The sequence below is a fragment of the Macaca mulatta genome, chromosome 15 (assembly GCF_049350105.2).
Source record: "Macaca mulatta isolate MMU2019108-1 chromosome 15, T2T-MMU8v2.0, whole genome shotgun sequence".
Taxonomy (NCBI): domain Eukaryota; kingdom Metazoa; phylum Chordata; class Mammalia; order Primates; family Cercopithecidae; genus Macaca; species Macaca mulatta.
This window is the reverse complement of record NC_133420.1, coordinates 94,218,984-94,235,299: the sequence shown is the minus strand read 5'-3', so window position 1 is coordinate 94,235,299 and position 16,316 is coordinate 94,218,984. Positions and strand designations below refer to the sequence as shown.

Genomic DNA, 16,316 nt, shown 5'->3' with positions numbered 1-16,316 from the left:
AAATATTGAGATTTATACGTTGATTCAAAGCAAAGACAGGGTATGTTGGAGAGATTTTAGTTTAGATTCACAAAACTCTCTTTTAAGTCCTCAGTAGAAATTGTGAAGAGAAATTACTATAATAAAACTCAAGGAATCAGAAGTGTAACTACTATTACAGTACGAGGGCTTCTACCAGGAATGGTAGTTGATTCGTTATTTTTAACTTGGTGGGACAGATGGGTCAGCATTTTGGGGTAGGCCTAACTGTCATGGGCATCAGTTTGCATGTCATACAGATGGAAAGCAGAAGGTTCCATAATCCTTCTTAAAATACGGTTTAAGAGAGTTTCAATGATAATGACAAGTGAACAGGTAACTCTTAGATGTCTGCATGGGTCAAACCACCTCCAGAAACATCTTCAAAAAGCATATGAAAACTAAGGAAAACAACAGGGTCACCAAATAAAATACTAAGATTCCTATTACCACTGTAAGGTATGGTCAAGTGCTTGCAAGTGCATTCAGACACTGTTCACAGCATATCACTTATAAGCACAATTACAAAAAAATAAAAAGAGTAAAATAAATGTATTAAGCTTTTATTAGGTTAGAAAAATTTCTATAATGGTTAGTGTATCTTAGTTACAAGTGATGATCTTTTTTCCTTTAACCTTTTAAAATCAATATATGGAAGACATGCAATGCTAAGTTCTTCTTTTGTACATCCTGTAAGACAACACTTTTCTGAATATCCTCTGCGTTTTCTTTGCGGATGATTCCCCCAAAACAAATTGCTTAAGGTTTTAATTTTGTTTCTACTTTTCTTCTGAAATTTTGCATTCTCATGAATATATAGATTGATATTATGTGATGAAGAAAATTCTCTTTCCTTATCAAGGGGTGAATATGCCTTTTTATCCTGATACTCAGGTAGTGACTGCATTTCCCAATTGTTTACTGCTTCTTCCCAAGAGGCAGAAGTAGACACTGTTGAGAGAGAAGAAAAGAAATGCTCCTTTATTAAAATCTTCCTTTAGATGAAAATTTAATATTGGATCAGTAAAATCAGCTAATTATTAAAAAACAATCACATTTTAAATAAAGAATGGAAAGTATGGTTATTCAAAAGCAATATTTATTTTTAACTAAAGCAGGTGTAGTGTTTTCCTATAAAAAGGCTGTACGCGTTTGTACATTTTGTATTAACAAATGAAGTTGAGATATCATTCACATGCCATAAAATTAGTCATTTTAAAGTATACAATTCAGTGGGTTTTAGTGTATTCACAGGGTTGTGAAACTATATATCTAATTCCAGAACATCTGTATCCAAAAAGAAACCCTATGCCCATTAGCAGTCATTTCCATTTCACTCTCCCACTATTCCGTGGCAATCACCAATCTACTTTCTGTTTCTATGGATTTGCCTATTCCGTATATTTCATATAAATGAAAGCATACAATACATGACCTTTTGTGCTTGGTCTCTTTCACTTAGCATAGTATTTTCAAGGTTCACCTACATTGTAGCATGTATCTTTTTATGGTTGAATAATTTTCCATTGTGTGGATATTCCACATTTTGGTTATTCATTTATCAATGGACATTTGAGTGGTTTCCACTTTTGGTCATTATGAATAGTGCTGATGACCCAGCATGGTGGCTCATACCTGTAATCCCAGCAATTTGGGAGGCCGAGGCAGCAGGATCACTTGAGGTCAGGAGTTCACTACCAGCTTCACCAACATGGTGAAACTGTCTCTACTACAAGCACACAAAAAATTAGCCAGGCGTGGCGGTGCACTCCTGTAATCCCAGGTACTTGGGAGGCTGAGACATGAGGAACACTTGAACGCGGGAGGCAGAAGTTGCAGTGAGCTGAGATAGCGCCACTGCACTCCAGTCTAGATGACAGAGCAAGACTGTCTCAAAAAATAAAAAAAAAGAATAGTGCTGCTATGAGCTTTCACATACAAGTTTTTGTGTGAACAAATGTTTTGAATTCTTTGGGGTGTAACCTAGGGATGGAAGGAGCACTGCATGATATAATTTTGTTTAACGTTTTGAGGAACTGCCAAACTTTTCCACAGCAGCTGCACAAGTTTTCAATCCCAGCATCAATATAGTAGAGTTCCAATTTTTCCACATCCCCATCAAAACTTGACATTTTCCATTTTTTGATTATAATTATCCCCACAGATGCACAGTGGTATCTCACTGTAGTTTTGATTTGCATTTACCTCATGGCTAATGATGTTAAGCATCTTTTCATATGCTTATTATATATCCTCTTTGAAGAAATGTCTGTTCAAATCCTTTGCCCATTTTCAAATTTTATCATTTGTCTTCTTATGCACATCTTATAACTGAGCAGTAGAAACCATTTTGTTCTTTATTTTAATAAAGAAATAGAGAAGTGGTAATATGCTCTAGGTACAATGAACTGATTGTCACTGTTATGCTGCTCTTAACTCACTTAGCAATACTGGATACTGGAAACCAAAATAACTCCAGAAGGTAATTATTTGAAGACTTACTGTGCTTCCATTATGGCCCTTGCTCATATACAGTACCTTCTAGGAGAATATATTTGCCAATAGCCTCTACTGTAGTGCCAGCTCTTAGGCAGCCATGTTCTGAACCATGTGACTCTATTCTCTAGCCACAGTTGAACAAACTAGAGGTTGGCACCTGACCCAAAGAAACCAATCTGTCACAATGGCTAGCAAGCCATGTCATGTGAAAAACATGAATCGACCCAATTAGATTTCCTCAGTTTGAAACTAGAATAAGTAACAATAAAAAAATGAGTTAGTGAGAACCAAAGCTAAAAGGATTCTACGAGGTTTGTCATGACAAGCTAAAATCATAAAGGAACATAGAAAAGAAAAGATTCAGAGAGGGAGAGAGACGAAGGCAGAAGTTTTTTGCTTTTGTTTTTTAGAGCTAATATGATTCCCCAGGCTTTACCAAGTCTTTCTAGGTTCACTTCTATACCTTTTTTTTTTTTTTTTTTTTTTTTTGTAATAACTACTATCCCCTTTTATCTTGAGGTTATTTAGGTGAATCTATGTCCTTTGCAGTTAGAGGCCTATTAGAGCACTCTTTAATAACTTTTTATTTAATTAAAAAGTTGCTTGTTTAAAAGAATAAGAACTCTATCCAGACTAATCAGGAACAAAAAAGATGGAAATGAACAAAATACAGCAGAAAAAAAGAAATAAGTACATACAGTTTTAAAGCAAATATCTTAACAAATGTTTTTTAAATTTTTAAAACAAATATTGTTTTAATTTAAAACATAATAAAGTTTTAAAATAAATATTATGAATGCTTATACATTTAAAAATAAAGATTAAATGGATGAATTCCTAGAAAAATACAAGATGCCTTAATTGGTACACAATGACACAGGAAACCTAAATGTACCAACAACATTCAAATAAATGAAAAGGGTTAGTCAGTTATCACCTTCAAAAAATCACATATATGGATGGTTCCACCTATTTTTAAAAAATAGGAAATACTAATCATATACAAGTTGTTCCAGAAAAAGAGCAAAAGTTGCCCAGCTCATTTTATGAAGTTGGCATAATCTTTATTCCAAAACTAGATAAGAACAATATGAGATTTTAAAATATTTAAAAACTCATTTCACTTTCAAATGTTGATTTCAGACTCCTAAATATTAGTTAACTGAATCCATAAACATGTTTTACAAATATATTAAGAAAGGGTTCGGGGGAGCAGCCAAGATGGCTGAATAGAAACACCTTTGCTCTGCAGTTTCCACTGAAAAGGACGAAAATGGCAAGTGGATTCTGCATCTTCAATTGAGTTACCAATGTTCTTTCATTGGGACTGACTAGGAGGTTGGTGTGACTCACAGAGAGCAAGGAAAAGCAGAGTGGAGCAAGGGCCCACTTGGGAGCCACATTGGGCAAAGGGAGCTCCCCTCCCCAGCCAAGGGAGGCAGAGAGGGATTGTGCTACCCTTCCCTGAAAACCATGCTTTTCCCACGAATTCTTGCAACCTGGGGATGAGGAGCTCCCCTCATGAACCAGGGCTTTGGGTTCCAAGCATTAAGCTGTGCAGACTGGTAATGGCTGCTCGGGTGGGCAGGCACTGAGATCACGAGTTCCTGGTGGGGGGAAGAGGCGGCTGCCATTACTGTGTCTCCACTCCAGTTCACTGTTTTCCCTTACCATGATGCCAGCGCAGTTTGGATGGGGTGCAGTTCCCCAGCACAACACAGTAGCTGGGACAGTTTGTGGCCAGACTGCTTCTTTAGGTGGGACTCCAATCCATTCCCCCTCACAGAGCAGGGCCTCCCTGTGGGAATTTTGGCATCCCCAGTGGAGGGTTTATGGATAGAACTCTGATATCCCTGAGAAGAGGGTCTAGGAGGGGGGTTGGCTGTGCTATCATGGATCAGCCATCTTAGTCTTTTCTGCCTACTGGCTCTGGAGAGGGAGATTTCTCCCAGCACAGCACACTCGCTCCACCAAGGGGCAGCCAACTGCTATATTTAAGTGGGTCCCTGATCCTATTCCTCCAAACTGGGTGAGACCTCCCAACAGGAGTGTTCCACTGGCATCAGATCAGTGCCCCTCTGGGACAAAGTTCTCAGAGGAAGGAGCAGTCTGCCATCTTTGCTGGTCTGCAGCCTCCACGGTGATACCTCCAGGGACAGAAGAAACCAAGGTGAATAAAGTCTGGAATGGACTCCCAGCAAACTGCAGCAACCCTATGGAAGAGTGGCCCTACTGCTAAAAGAAAAACAAACAGGGAGCAACAACAACAACATAAACAAGAAAGACCTCACAAAAACCCCATCCAAAAGTCATTGGCCTCAAAGATCAAAGGTAGATAAACCCATGAAGATGAGAAATAATCAATGCAAAAATGCTGGAAACTCAATCTTCTCCAAATGACTGTAACATGACTCCAGCAAGGGCACAGAACTGGGCTGAGTCAGAGATAGGTGAATTGACAGAAGTAGGCTTCAAAAGATGGATAATAACAAACATCCCTGAGCTAAAGGAATATGTTCTAACTTGCTGCAAAGAAGCTAAGAACCATGATAAAACATTACAGGAGCTGTTTAACAAGAATGACCAGTTTAGAGAGGAAGACAAATAACCTGAAGGAGCTGAAAAATACAACCTGTGAACTTCATGATGCAAATGCAAGTTTGAAGTCTGCAACTGAACAAACCAAGTGGAAGAAAAAATATCAGAGCTTGAAGACTATCTTGCTGAAATAAGGCAGGCAGGCAAGATTAGAGAAAAAAGAATGAAAAGGAATGAATAAAACCTCTGAGAACTATGGGATTATGTTAAAAGACAACCTACAACTGATAGGGGTACCTGAAAGAGATGGGGAGAACAGAAACAAGTTGGAAAACACACTACAAGATACCATGCAGGAGAATTTCCCCAAACTAGCAAGACAGGCCAACATTCAAATTCAGGAAATCCAGAGAACCCCAGTAAGATACTCCATGAGAGGATCAGCCCGATGACATATAATTATCAGTCCTCCAAGGTCTAAATGAAGGAAAAAACATTAAGGGCAGCCAGAGAGAAAGGTCGAGTCACCTATAAAGGGAAGCCCATCACACTAACAGCAGGCCTCTCAGTGGAAACCCTACAAGCCAGAAGAGACTAGGGGCCAATATTTATTTGATATTTTTTCTTTTTTTTTTTTTTTTTTTTTTTTTCTGAGATGGAGTTTCACTCTTGTCACCCAGGCTGTAGTACAATGGCATCATCTCAGCTCACTGCAACCTCAGCCTCCAGGGTTCATGCAGTTCTCCTGCCTCACCCTCCCAAGTCCATGGGATTACAGGCATGTGCCACCATGCCCAACTAATTTTGTATTTTTAGTAGAGACAGGGTTTCACCAAGTTGGCCAGGCTGATCTCAAACTCCTGACCTCAGGTGATCCACTTGCCTTGGCCTCCCAAAGTGCTGGGATTACAGGCATGAGCCACTGCACCAAGCTGATATTCTTAAAGAATTTCTAACCTAGAATATTGTATCTGGTCAAACTAAGCTTCATAAGCAAAGAAGAAATAAAACATTTTTCAGACAAGCAAATTCTGAGGGAATTAATCACCACCAGACCTGCCTTGCAAGAGCTCCTGAAGGAAGCAGTAAATATGGAAAGGAAAAACTATTATCGGCCACTACAAAAACACACTGAAGTACACAGACCAGTGACACTATGAAGCAACTACATAAACAAGACTGCAAAACAACCAGCCAGCATCATGATGACAGGATCAAATTCACACATAACAATAATAACCTTAAATGTAAATGGGCTAACTTCCCCAATTAAAAGACACAGAGGGCAAGCTGGAAAAAGAGTCATGATCCATTGGTGTGCTGAATTCAAGAGACTCATCTCACATGCAAAGACACACATAGACTCAAAATAAAGTATGAAGGAAAATTTACCAAGCAAATGGAAAACAGAAAACAGCACAGGTTGCAATCTTAGTTTCTGACAAAACAGACTTTAAACCAACGAAGACAAAAAAGACAAAGAAGAGCATTACATAATGGTAAACAGGTCAATTCAATAAGAAGAGCTAACTATCCTAAATATATATGCAAACATGCAGGAGCACCCAGATTCATAAAACAAGTTCTTAGAGACCTACGAAGAGACTTAGACTCCTGCATAATAATAGTGGAAGACTTTAACACTCCACTGTCAACACAAGACTGACCATTGAGACAGAAAATTAACAAAGATATTTAGACTTGAATTCAACTCTGGATCAAATGGACCTGATAGATATCTACAGAACTCTCCAACCCCAAACGAGAATATAAATTCTTCTTGGCACCACATGGCACATCACATAATTGGAAGTAAAACACTCCTCAGCAAATGCAAAAGAACTGAAATCATAACAACCAGACTCTAAGACCACAGCACAAACAAATTAGAACTCAAGATTAAGAAACTCACTCAAAACCACACAAGTACGTGGAAATTCAACAACCTGCTCCTGATTGACTCCTCGGTAAACAGTAAAATTAAGGCAGAAATCAAGAAGTTCTTTGAAACCAAAGAACAAAGAGACAACATATCAGAATCTCTGGGACATAGCTAAAGCAGCCTTAACAGGAAACTTTATAGCACTAACTGCCCACATCAAAAAGGTAGATCTCAAATCGACACCCTAACATCACAACTAAAGGAACTAGAGAACCAAGAGCAATCAAACCCCAAAACTAGAGAAGAAAAAACCAAGCTCAGAGCAGAACTGAAGGAGACAGAGACACAAAAAACCCTTCAAACAATCAATGAGTCCAGGAGCTGGTTTTTTTTTTTTTTTTTTTTTTTTTGGAAAAATTAATCAAATAGACCACTAGCTAGGCTAATAAAGAAATGAAAGAAGAATCAAATAGACACAATAAAAATGATAAAGGGGGTATCACCATTGACTCCACAGAAATACAAATAACCATCAGATAATACTATAAACACCTCTATGCCAATAAACTGGAAAATCTAAAAGAAATAGATAAATTCCTGAACACATGCACCCCTGCAAGACTAAACCAGGAAGAAGTTGAATTCCTGAATAGACTAATAAAAAGTTCTGAAATTGAGGCAGTAATAAATAGTCTACAAACCAAAGAAAAGCCCAGGACCAGATGGATTCACAGCTGAATTCTACCAAAAGTATAAAGAGGAGCTGATATTCTTTCTTTTGAAACTATTTCAAACAATCAAAAAGGAGGAACTCCTCCCTAACTCATTCTATGAGGCCAGCATCATCCTGATACCAAAACCTGACAGAGATATAACAACAAAAAGAACTTCAGGCCAATATTCCTGAATGATATCAATGTAAAAATCCTCAATAAAATACTGGCAAAAAATTTTGCAATCTATCCATTTAACAAAGGTCTAATATCCAGAATCTATAGGAACTTAAACAAATTTACAAGAAAAAACAAACAACTCCATTAAAGAGTGGGCAGGCCGGGTGCAGTGAGTGGCTCACGCCTGTAATCCCAGCACTTTGGGAGGCCGAGGTGGGCAGATACCTGAGGTCAGGAGTTCGAGACCAGTCTAGCCAATGTAGTGAAACCCCATCTCTTCTAAAAGTACAAAAATTAGCCAGGCATGGTAGCGTGTGCCTGTAGTCCCAGCTACTGGAGAGGCTGAGGCAGGAGAACTGCTTGAACCCAGGAGGCAGAGGTTGCAGTGAGCTGAGATCATGCCATTGCACTCCAGCCTGGGCGACAAAGCAAGACTCCATCTCAAAAGATAGAAAAAAAAGAGCAGGCAAAGGACATGAAATGACATTTCTTAAAAGAAGGCATTCGTGCGGCCAACAGACATTTGAAAAAAAGCTCAACATCACTGATCATTAGAGAAATGCAAATCAAAATTACAATGAGATACTAACTCACAACAGTCAGAATAGCGATTATTACAAAGTCAAGAAACAACAGATGCTTTTGAGGTTGCAGAGAAATGGGAACTAATTGCCACTGTTGGTGGGAATGTAAATTAGTTCAATCATTGTGGAAAACAGTGTGGTGACTCCTCAAAGATCTAGAACCAGAAATACCATTTGACCCAGCAATACCATTTGACCCAGAAATAGCATTATTGGGTATATACCCAAAGGAATATAAATCATTATATTACAAAGATGCATATGTTCATTGCAACACTATTCACAATAGCAAAGACATGAATTCAACCCAAATGCCCATCAATAATAGACTGGATATAGAAAATGTGGTACATATACACCATGGAATACTATGTAGCCATAAAAAGGTATGAGATCATGTCCTTTGCAGGGAAATGGATGGAACCGGAAGTCATCATCCTCAGCAAACTAAGGCAGTAAGAGAAAACCAAATACCGCAAGTTCTCACTTATAAGTGGAAGGTGAACAATGAGCTCACATGAACATGGGGAGGGGAATAACACACAATGGGGCCTGTCAGAGGGTGGGGTTGGAGGGCTAGCATTTACGAAAAATAGCTAATGCATGCTAGGCTTAATGCCTAGGTGATGGGTTGATAGGCATAGCAAAACACCATGGCACACGTTTACCTATGTAATGAACCTGCGTATCTCGCTCATGTATCGCTGAACTTAAAAATAAAATTAAAATTAAAAAAAAAAGAATGAAAGGGTTCATCCCAGAAATGCAAGGATAGGTCAAGATCACAAAATCTATCAATGTAGTTTACCATGTTAATAGACTCCCATCCTCACTCACAGCTGGATTTGCTTTCTACTTCAGGAGAAAATTGAAGCAATCTGAAAAAGAACTTGCATCAACTCCCTTTGCCAAATTTTTAAATTCATCTCTTAACATGTACACCCATATACTCTCCCTTTCTACCTATTTCTACAGATGAACTATACACTCTAAAGCCAATTTCTGCACTTACATATTACATCTCATCTCCTCTTGCCCACTCTAGGACACTACTCCAGCAATCCTTCTCTGTATTCTTCATCAGTTTTTAACTTCTATTGAATCACTCTTATCAGAAAACCTGTTATTTCTCCCACTTACAAAAACACACACACACACAAACCCATACATATTTCTCTTGGCCCCACTTACCCTGCCAGCTACCATCGTATTTATTTTCTCTTTTCTGTGACAAAACTCCTTGATAAGAGTTTTCTACATTTACTAACTTGTTCCTCTTCTCTCACTGTCTTAAACCCACTCTAATCAGGCTTTTGTTTCATCACTCTACCGAAACTTCTCTTATGAAGGTCACAAACATATTGCTAAATTCAACAGCCATTCACATCTTAATTGATTTATCAAATACACCTCTTCCCGATATACTTTCATCATTTGGTTTCCACAGCACCACACTCTCTTTTCTTCCAACCTAAGTAGCTGTCCCTTTTCTGTCTCCTTTACAATTCTCACTCCCCAACTTTTTAATGTTGGTGTTTCTGAGGACTCAGTTCTTAGTACTATTTTCTATGTACACTTACTCTTCTGGTGATCTCCTCTAGTCTTACGGCTCAAAAAATTACGTATCTACCTATGACTCCTGAACTTCTACCTGCAAACAAGATTACTCTTTCAAACTCCAGATTTATATACCTTACTTCCTACTCAACATCTCCACATTAATGTTTCAAACTCAACATTGTTAAAAAACGCCATGAAATTCAACATGTCCAAAACTGAACTACTGATACTGTCTTCCAAACCTGTTCCACTTTGAGGCCTTTCCTATCTCATTTATGACAATCCTATCCTTCTAGGTGTTCCATATACAAAATTTTAGAATCAACAATGTTTTGGAGTCATTCTTGATTTATCTTCCTCATATCTCACATCAAATATGGCCCATGTATAACCAGAATTTAAGTTTTCACTACCTCCACTTCTATCATCCTTATCTAAGACCCTCCCTAACAAGTCTGTTTCTACTCTTGCCTTTCTACAGTCTATTCTCAACACAGTAGCCAGAGTGATCCATTTAAGATGTCAATTATGTCACTTCTCTGCTAAAAAATCTTAATGACTCCTTGCATCACCCCAAAACAAAGTCTTTAAAATGATCTAAAACAGGGGTCCCCAACCCCTGGGGACTTAACTGGTCTATGGCCTGTTAGGAACCAGGCCACATGGCAGGAGGTGAACAGTGGGCACGGGAGCGAGCAAAGCTTCATCTGTATTTACAGCTGCTCCCCAATGCTCGCATTATCACCTGAGCTCCACCTCCTGTCAGACAAGGGACAGCATCAGATTCTTATAGGAGCGTGAACCCTATTGTGAACTGCGCATGCCAGGAATCTAGGTTGCATGCTCCTTATGAGAATCTAACGCCTGATTATCTATCACTGTCTCCCATCACCCCTAGATGGGATCATCTAGTTTCAGGAAAACGAGTTCAGGGCTCCCACTGATTCTACATTATGGTAAGTTGTATAACTATTTCATTATACATTATCATGTAATAGTAATAGAAGTACACAATAAATGTAATGCACTTGGATCATCTGAAAATCATTCCCTTCCTGGTCCAAGGAAAATCTGTCTTCCATGAAACTGGTTCCCGGTACCAAAAAGGTTGGGGACTACTGGCCTAAAATACTCTATTTTATCATGTCTGCCTATTACCTCTTGTACCTTATCTTTTACTACTTTCCTCACTTTCTCTGCTCCAACCACACTTGGCCTCTTAGGTATTCCCCGTATACATCAAGCAGAAGGGTATCTGCTCCACTGTTTCCTCTGCGTGAATGTGCTTTCTTCAGATATCTGCTTGGCTAATTCCCTTACCACTTCTTTTCTCATATCTCACCTTTTCAATAATTGGTCTACCCTTACCACACTGTTTAATACTATACCCCACTTTTCAACTCCTTGCTCTGTTTATCTCCCTTATACTGTTTTTTCATTTTTCTGTAGCTCTTACTACATTCTAATATTTACTTATTATGTTTATTACTTCAGAGCGCTCCATAAAGCCTTTGATCTTTGTCTGTTTTGTCCACTGATATATTCCCAAGAATCTAAAATTGTGCCTGGGTGCTTAGTAGGTACCCAATGAGTATTTGCTTAATTAATGAAAGAAAAAATCGTAAGACTATGCAAAAGTATGCCAAAAGAAGACCTTAATAAAGTACAGCCCTATTTACAATGATTAAAAAAAAACTCTTAGCAAGCTTCCTTACCTTAGTGAAGATTATATAGCATAAACCTACAAACATCATACCTAATGGAGATATTTTAATGTACGCCCTTTAAGCCTGGGAATAACACAAGAAATCGAAGCAAAAAAATGGTATAAGTTCAGAAAGAAAGTGATATAACTATCATTTTCAAATGATAAAAAAAAAAACTACAGAATCAACAAACTATTAGAACTATGAAGATAGTTCAGCATGGTTGCTGGATAAAGATCAACCTATAAAAGTAAATTGCATTTCTCTAGCCAAGTCACTAACTAGCAAATATAATTCACAGGTATTTACAATAGCTGAAAAAAAAATTATTAAGCATGAACTTGCCCAATACCATAAAAGTTTCCATAAAGAAAACTTTAAAATCCTAATAATAGAATATAAGTAATTTCATGACTTTGATTAGGATGACTTTATGTAATAAAGATATCAATAGCGGGGAGGGGAACAAGATGACCAATTAGATGCAGCTGTGATCCGTGGCACTCAGGGAGTGGAATAAAAGAGTGAATTCAGCACCTTCAACCGAAAGATCCAGGTTCTCACACTGGGACTGACTAGGCAAATGACTTGACCCAAAAAGAATGAAGAAATACAGGGTGGAGCAATGAATGGCCCACCAGGGAACAGCAGGGAGCCAAACCCCACCCTCAGCCAAGGAAAGTGGTGAGTGATTGCATCACCCCGCCCGGGAAACCACGTTTCTCCCAGACATCTCTGAAACCCAGATCAGGAAATCCCATCTTTGATCCCTGATCTTTGCAGATCAGGAGATCCCATCATGAGCCCATGCCACTAGGGCCTTGGATTCGATACACAGAGCTGTGTGGAGTCTCAGCAGAGCAGACGCTCAGGCACACACCGAGGCCCAGGAGTTTTACAGACTCTGGCCCCGGCATCCCGGCAAGGCGGGAGATACAACAGTGCATATCCCAAGGAAGGGGGCTGAATCCAGGGAGCCAAGCCATTGTTCTGCACGTCCCACTTCCACAGTACCTCACAAGTTAAGACCTGATTTGGAATTCCAGCCAGCCAAGGCAAAAGCTGGAGTCTGCCTGAAACGGGACAGAGTTCCTGGGAGGAGGGGCAGCCGCCATCTCTGGGAAAGGTCAACTCAGCCTTTTCAGCCTCCCGACTTTGGAGAATCCAAACAGTCCAGAGGAGGAAGGTACCTCACAGTTCAGCACAGCTGCTGTGTCAGATTGTGGCCAGAATGGTTTTTTTTTTCTTTTTTGAGATGGAGTCTCACTCTGTCATCCAGGCTGGAGTACAGTGGTGTGATCTCAGCTCACTGTAACCTCTACCTCCCAGGTTCAAGCGGTTCTCCTGCCTCAGCCTCCCGAGTAGCTGGGATTACAGGCACGTGACACCATGCCTAGCTAATTTTTGTATTTTTAGTAGAGACAGAGTTTGCCATGTTGGCCAGGCTGGTCTCGAACTCCTGATGTCAAGTGATCTGCCCGCCTTGGCCTCCCAAAGTGCCATGATTACAGGCGTGAGCCACCACGCTCAGATTGCTGCTTTAAGTGAGACCCCAATCCATTCCTCCTCCCTGGGTGGGACCTCTTTGTGGGGGCTTCAGCCACTCCAGCCAGGGGCACAGGGACAGAGACGTGATCTCTCCCTAGGACTGAGCTCCTGGGGAGGAGGGGCTGCCACCATCTCTGCAGTTCCCTTTACTCAGCTGTTCCAGCCTGCCAGTTGGCATGAGAAAGGGTTCCCCAGAAGGCAGTACAGCTGCTTTGGCAGATTGTGACCAGACTGCTTCTTTAAGCAGGACACCGATCCATTACTCCTCACTGGGCAGGACCTCCATGTGGAGGCTTCAGCCACTCTGGCCAGGGTTATACAGACAGAACTCTGATCTCACTCTCGGACAAAGCTCCTGTGGGGAGAGGCAGCCACCATCTCTGTGGTTTTCTGCATCACACTACCCAACTTCAAACTATACCACAATGCTACAATAACCACAACAGCTTGGTACTGGTACAAGAACAGACACATAGACCAATGGAACAGAATAGAGAACTCAAAACCACACACCGCACACCTACAACCATAGGCTCTTGGACAAACCTGACAAAAACAAGCAATGAAGGAAGAATTCCCTATTTATTAAATGGTGCTGGAAGAACTGGCTAGCTGTAGGCTCAAAATTGAAACTGGATCCCTTTCTTACACCCTACAAAAAAATTAACTCAAGATGGATTAAAGACTTATGTAAAATCCAAAACCATAAAAACCTTAGAAGAAAATCTAGGCAATACCATTCAAGACATAGGCACAGGCAAAGATTTCAAGACAAAAACACCAAAAGCAATTGCAACAAAAGCAAAAATTGACAAAGGGATTTAATTAAACTGAAGAGCTTCTGCACAGCAAAAAAAAAAAAAACTATCATGAGAGTGAACAGACAACCTAAAGAATGGGAGAAAATTTCTGCAGTCTATCCATCTGACAAAGCTCTAATATCCAGCATCTATAAGTAACTTAAACAAATTTACAAGAAAAAAAACCACCCCACTAAAAAGTGGGCAAACAACATGAACAGAGAGTTCTCAAAAGAAGACATATACGTGACCAACAAACATGAAAAATAGCTCAACATCACTGATCATTACAGAAATGCAAATCAAAATTACAATGAGATACCATCTCATGCCAGTCAGAATGGCTATTATTAAAGTTAAAAAACAACAGATGCTGGCAAGGTTGTGGAGAAAAAGGAACACTTTTACACTGTTGGTGGAGTTCAACCATTGTGGAAGACAGTGTGGTGATTTCTCAAAGACCTAGAGGCAGAAATACCATTTGACCCAGCAATCCATTATTGGGTGTAGGAATATAAATCATTCTATTATAAAGATACATGCAAGCATATGTTCACTGCAGCACTATTCACAACAGCAAACACATGGAATCAACCTAAATGCCCACCAATGATAGACTGAATATAGAAAACTCAATACATATATACCATGGAGTACTATGCAGCTATAAAAAAAGAATGAGATCATGTCCTTTGCAGGGACATGGATGGAGTTGGAAACCATCATCCTCAGCAAACTAATGCAGAAACGGAAACCAAACACCACATGTTCTCACTTGTAAGTGTGAGCTGAATGATGAGAACACATGGACACATGCGGGGGAACAACACAATGGGGCGTGCCTGACAGGGGGCCTGGGGGAATGGAGAGTATCAAGAGGAATAGCTAATAGAGGCTGGGCTTAATACCTAGGTGATAGGATGATCTGTGCAGCAAACCACCATGGTACACATTTACCTATGTAACAAACCTGCACATCCTGCACATGTACCCCTGAACTTAAAAGGTGAAGGAAAAAAAAGAAGTCAATCCTCTTCAAATTAGTGTATACATTATGTTGCCAGAAGTCAGGGACCCTGAACAGAGGGACTGGCTGGAGCCGCAGCAGAGGAACATAAATTGTGAAGATTTCATTTTAATGTGGACATTTATCAGTTTCCAAATAATACTTTTATAATTTCTTATGCCTGTCTTTAATCTCTTAATCCTGTTATCTTCGTAAGCTGAGGATGTACGTCACCTCAGGACCACTGTGATAATTGTGTTAACTGTACAAATTGATTGTAAGACATATGTGTTTGAACAATATGAAATCAGTGCACCTTGAAAAAGAACAGAAAAATAGCGATTTTTAGGGAACAAGGGAAGGCAACCATAAGGTCTGACTGCCCGCGGGGTTGGGCAAAAAGAGCCATATTTTTCTTCTTGCAGAGAGCCTAGAAACATTCATCAGTCCAGTCCACAGAAATGCTTGTTTGGATCCCTGACAATTGGTGAGCTGTCTGTGTATTGTCCGGGGTAACTATGGGTCATGAAGAGTCTAAACATTATGCTTATCTCTGCTATATTAACCTCCTGTTAAAACAGGCAGGAGTTCAAGAGCCCATGGAAAATATGGTCACCCTATTCAGGGCGGTGGAGGAACACTGTCCTTGGTTTCCTGAAAAGGGAACATTAGATGTGGAACTATGGGATCGTGTTGGTACAAAATTCCGGGAACTGGTCCCAACAGGGAATTATGTTCCTGTCACTGTTTGGAGTGATTGGGCCTTGGTACGTGCCATCCTAATGACATACCAATCCCATGATCCCCTGCAGTTACAATTTTCTGAATCTGGTGACCCTCTACCTCTTTCTCAGGTTTCCTCTCCCATTCGGCCTTCGTTATGTGCTCAGCCTCTCCCTTCACCTACTCCTCCCCGACCTGAGGATATTGAGGATTCAATATCTAACTCTGGTGACTTTGGCTTAACGTCACCCCCTGATGACCTTATTTCTTTTCAGAAAGAAATAAGGGCTCCCATGGCCCTGACTTGGACAGCCCGGGACCATAACTATGCTAACTCTTCCCTCTTCAAACCTTTGCAGCCTTTGCCTCCAGAGCCATCTAATGGCTCCGGGACCAAACTACAATTTACCTGTAATTCTGCAGGCCCTCCCCCATCCTCCACAGCCCCTCACCCTCCTGTCATTTCAGTCCCTCAACCGGTCACTTTGCCATCCACTCAACCTGCTCCTCTACCCTTCTTCACACATGGATGCCCCTGCCATTCTGGTTGCACAGGATT

At 40.1% G+C, this 16,316-nt stretch overlaps 1 protein-coding gene across 2 annotated transcripts in view; it reads right to left on the bottom strand.

Moving 5' to 3' along the window:
• Nucleotides 1-565: 565 nt before the first annotated feature.
• Nucleotides 566-16,316, bottom strand: part of INSL6 (insulin like 6) — a 34,821-nt gene continuing 19,070 nt past the window's right edge. The window contains exon 2 of one of the 2 annotated variants that reach the window (XM_001082439.5): nucleotides 566-969. In XM_001082439.5, coding sequence (XP_001082439.3) covers nucleotides 611-969 — 359 coding nt within the window. In that variant the 3' untranslated portion in view covers nucleotides 566-610. The remainder of the gene's footprint in view (nucleotides 970-16,316) is intronic. The other variant, XR_013404853.1, reaches the window with a different exon arrangement.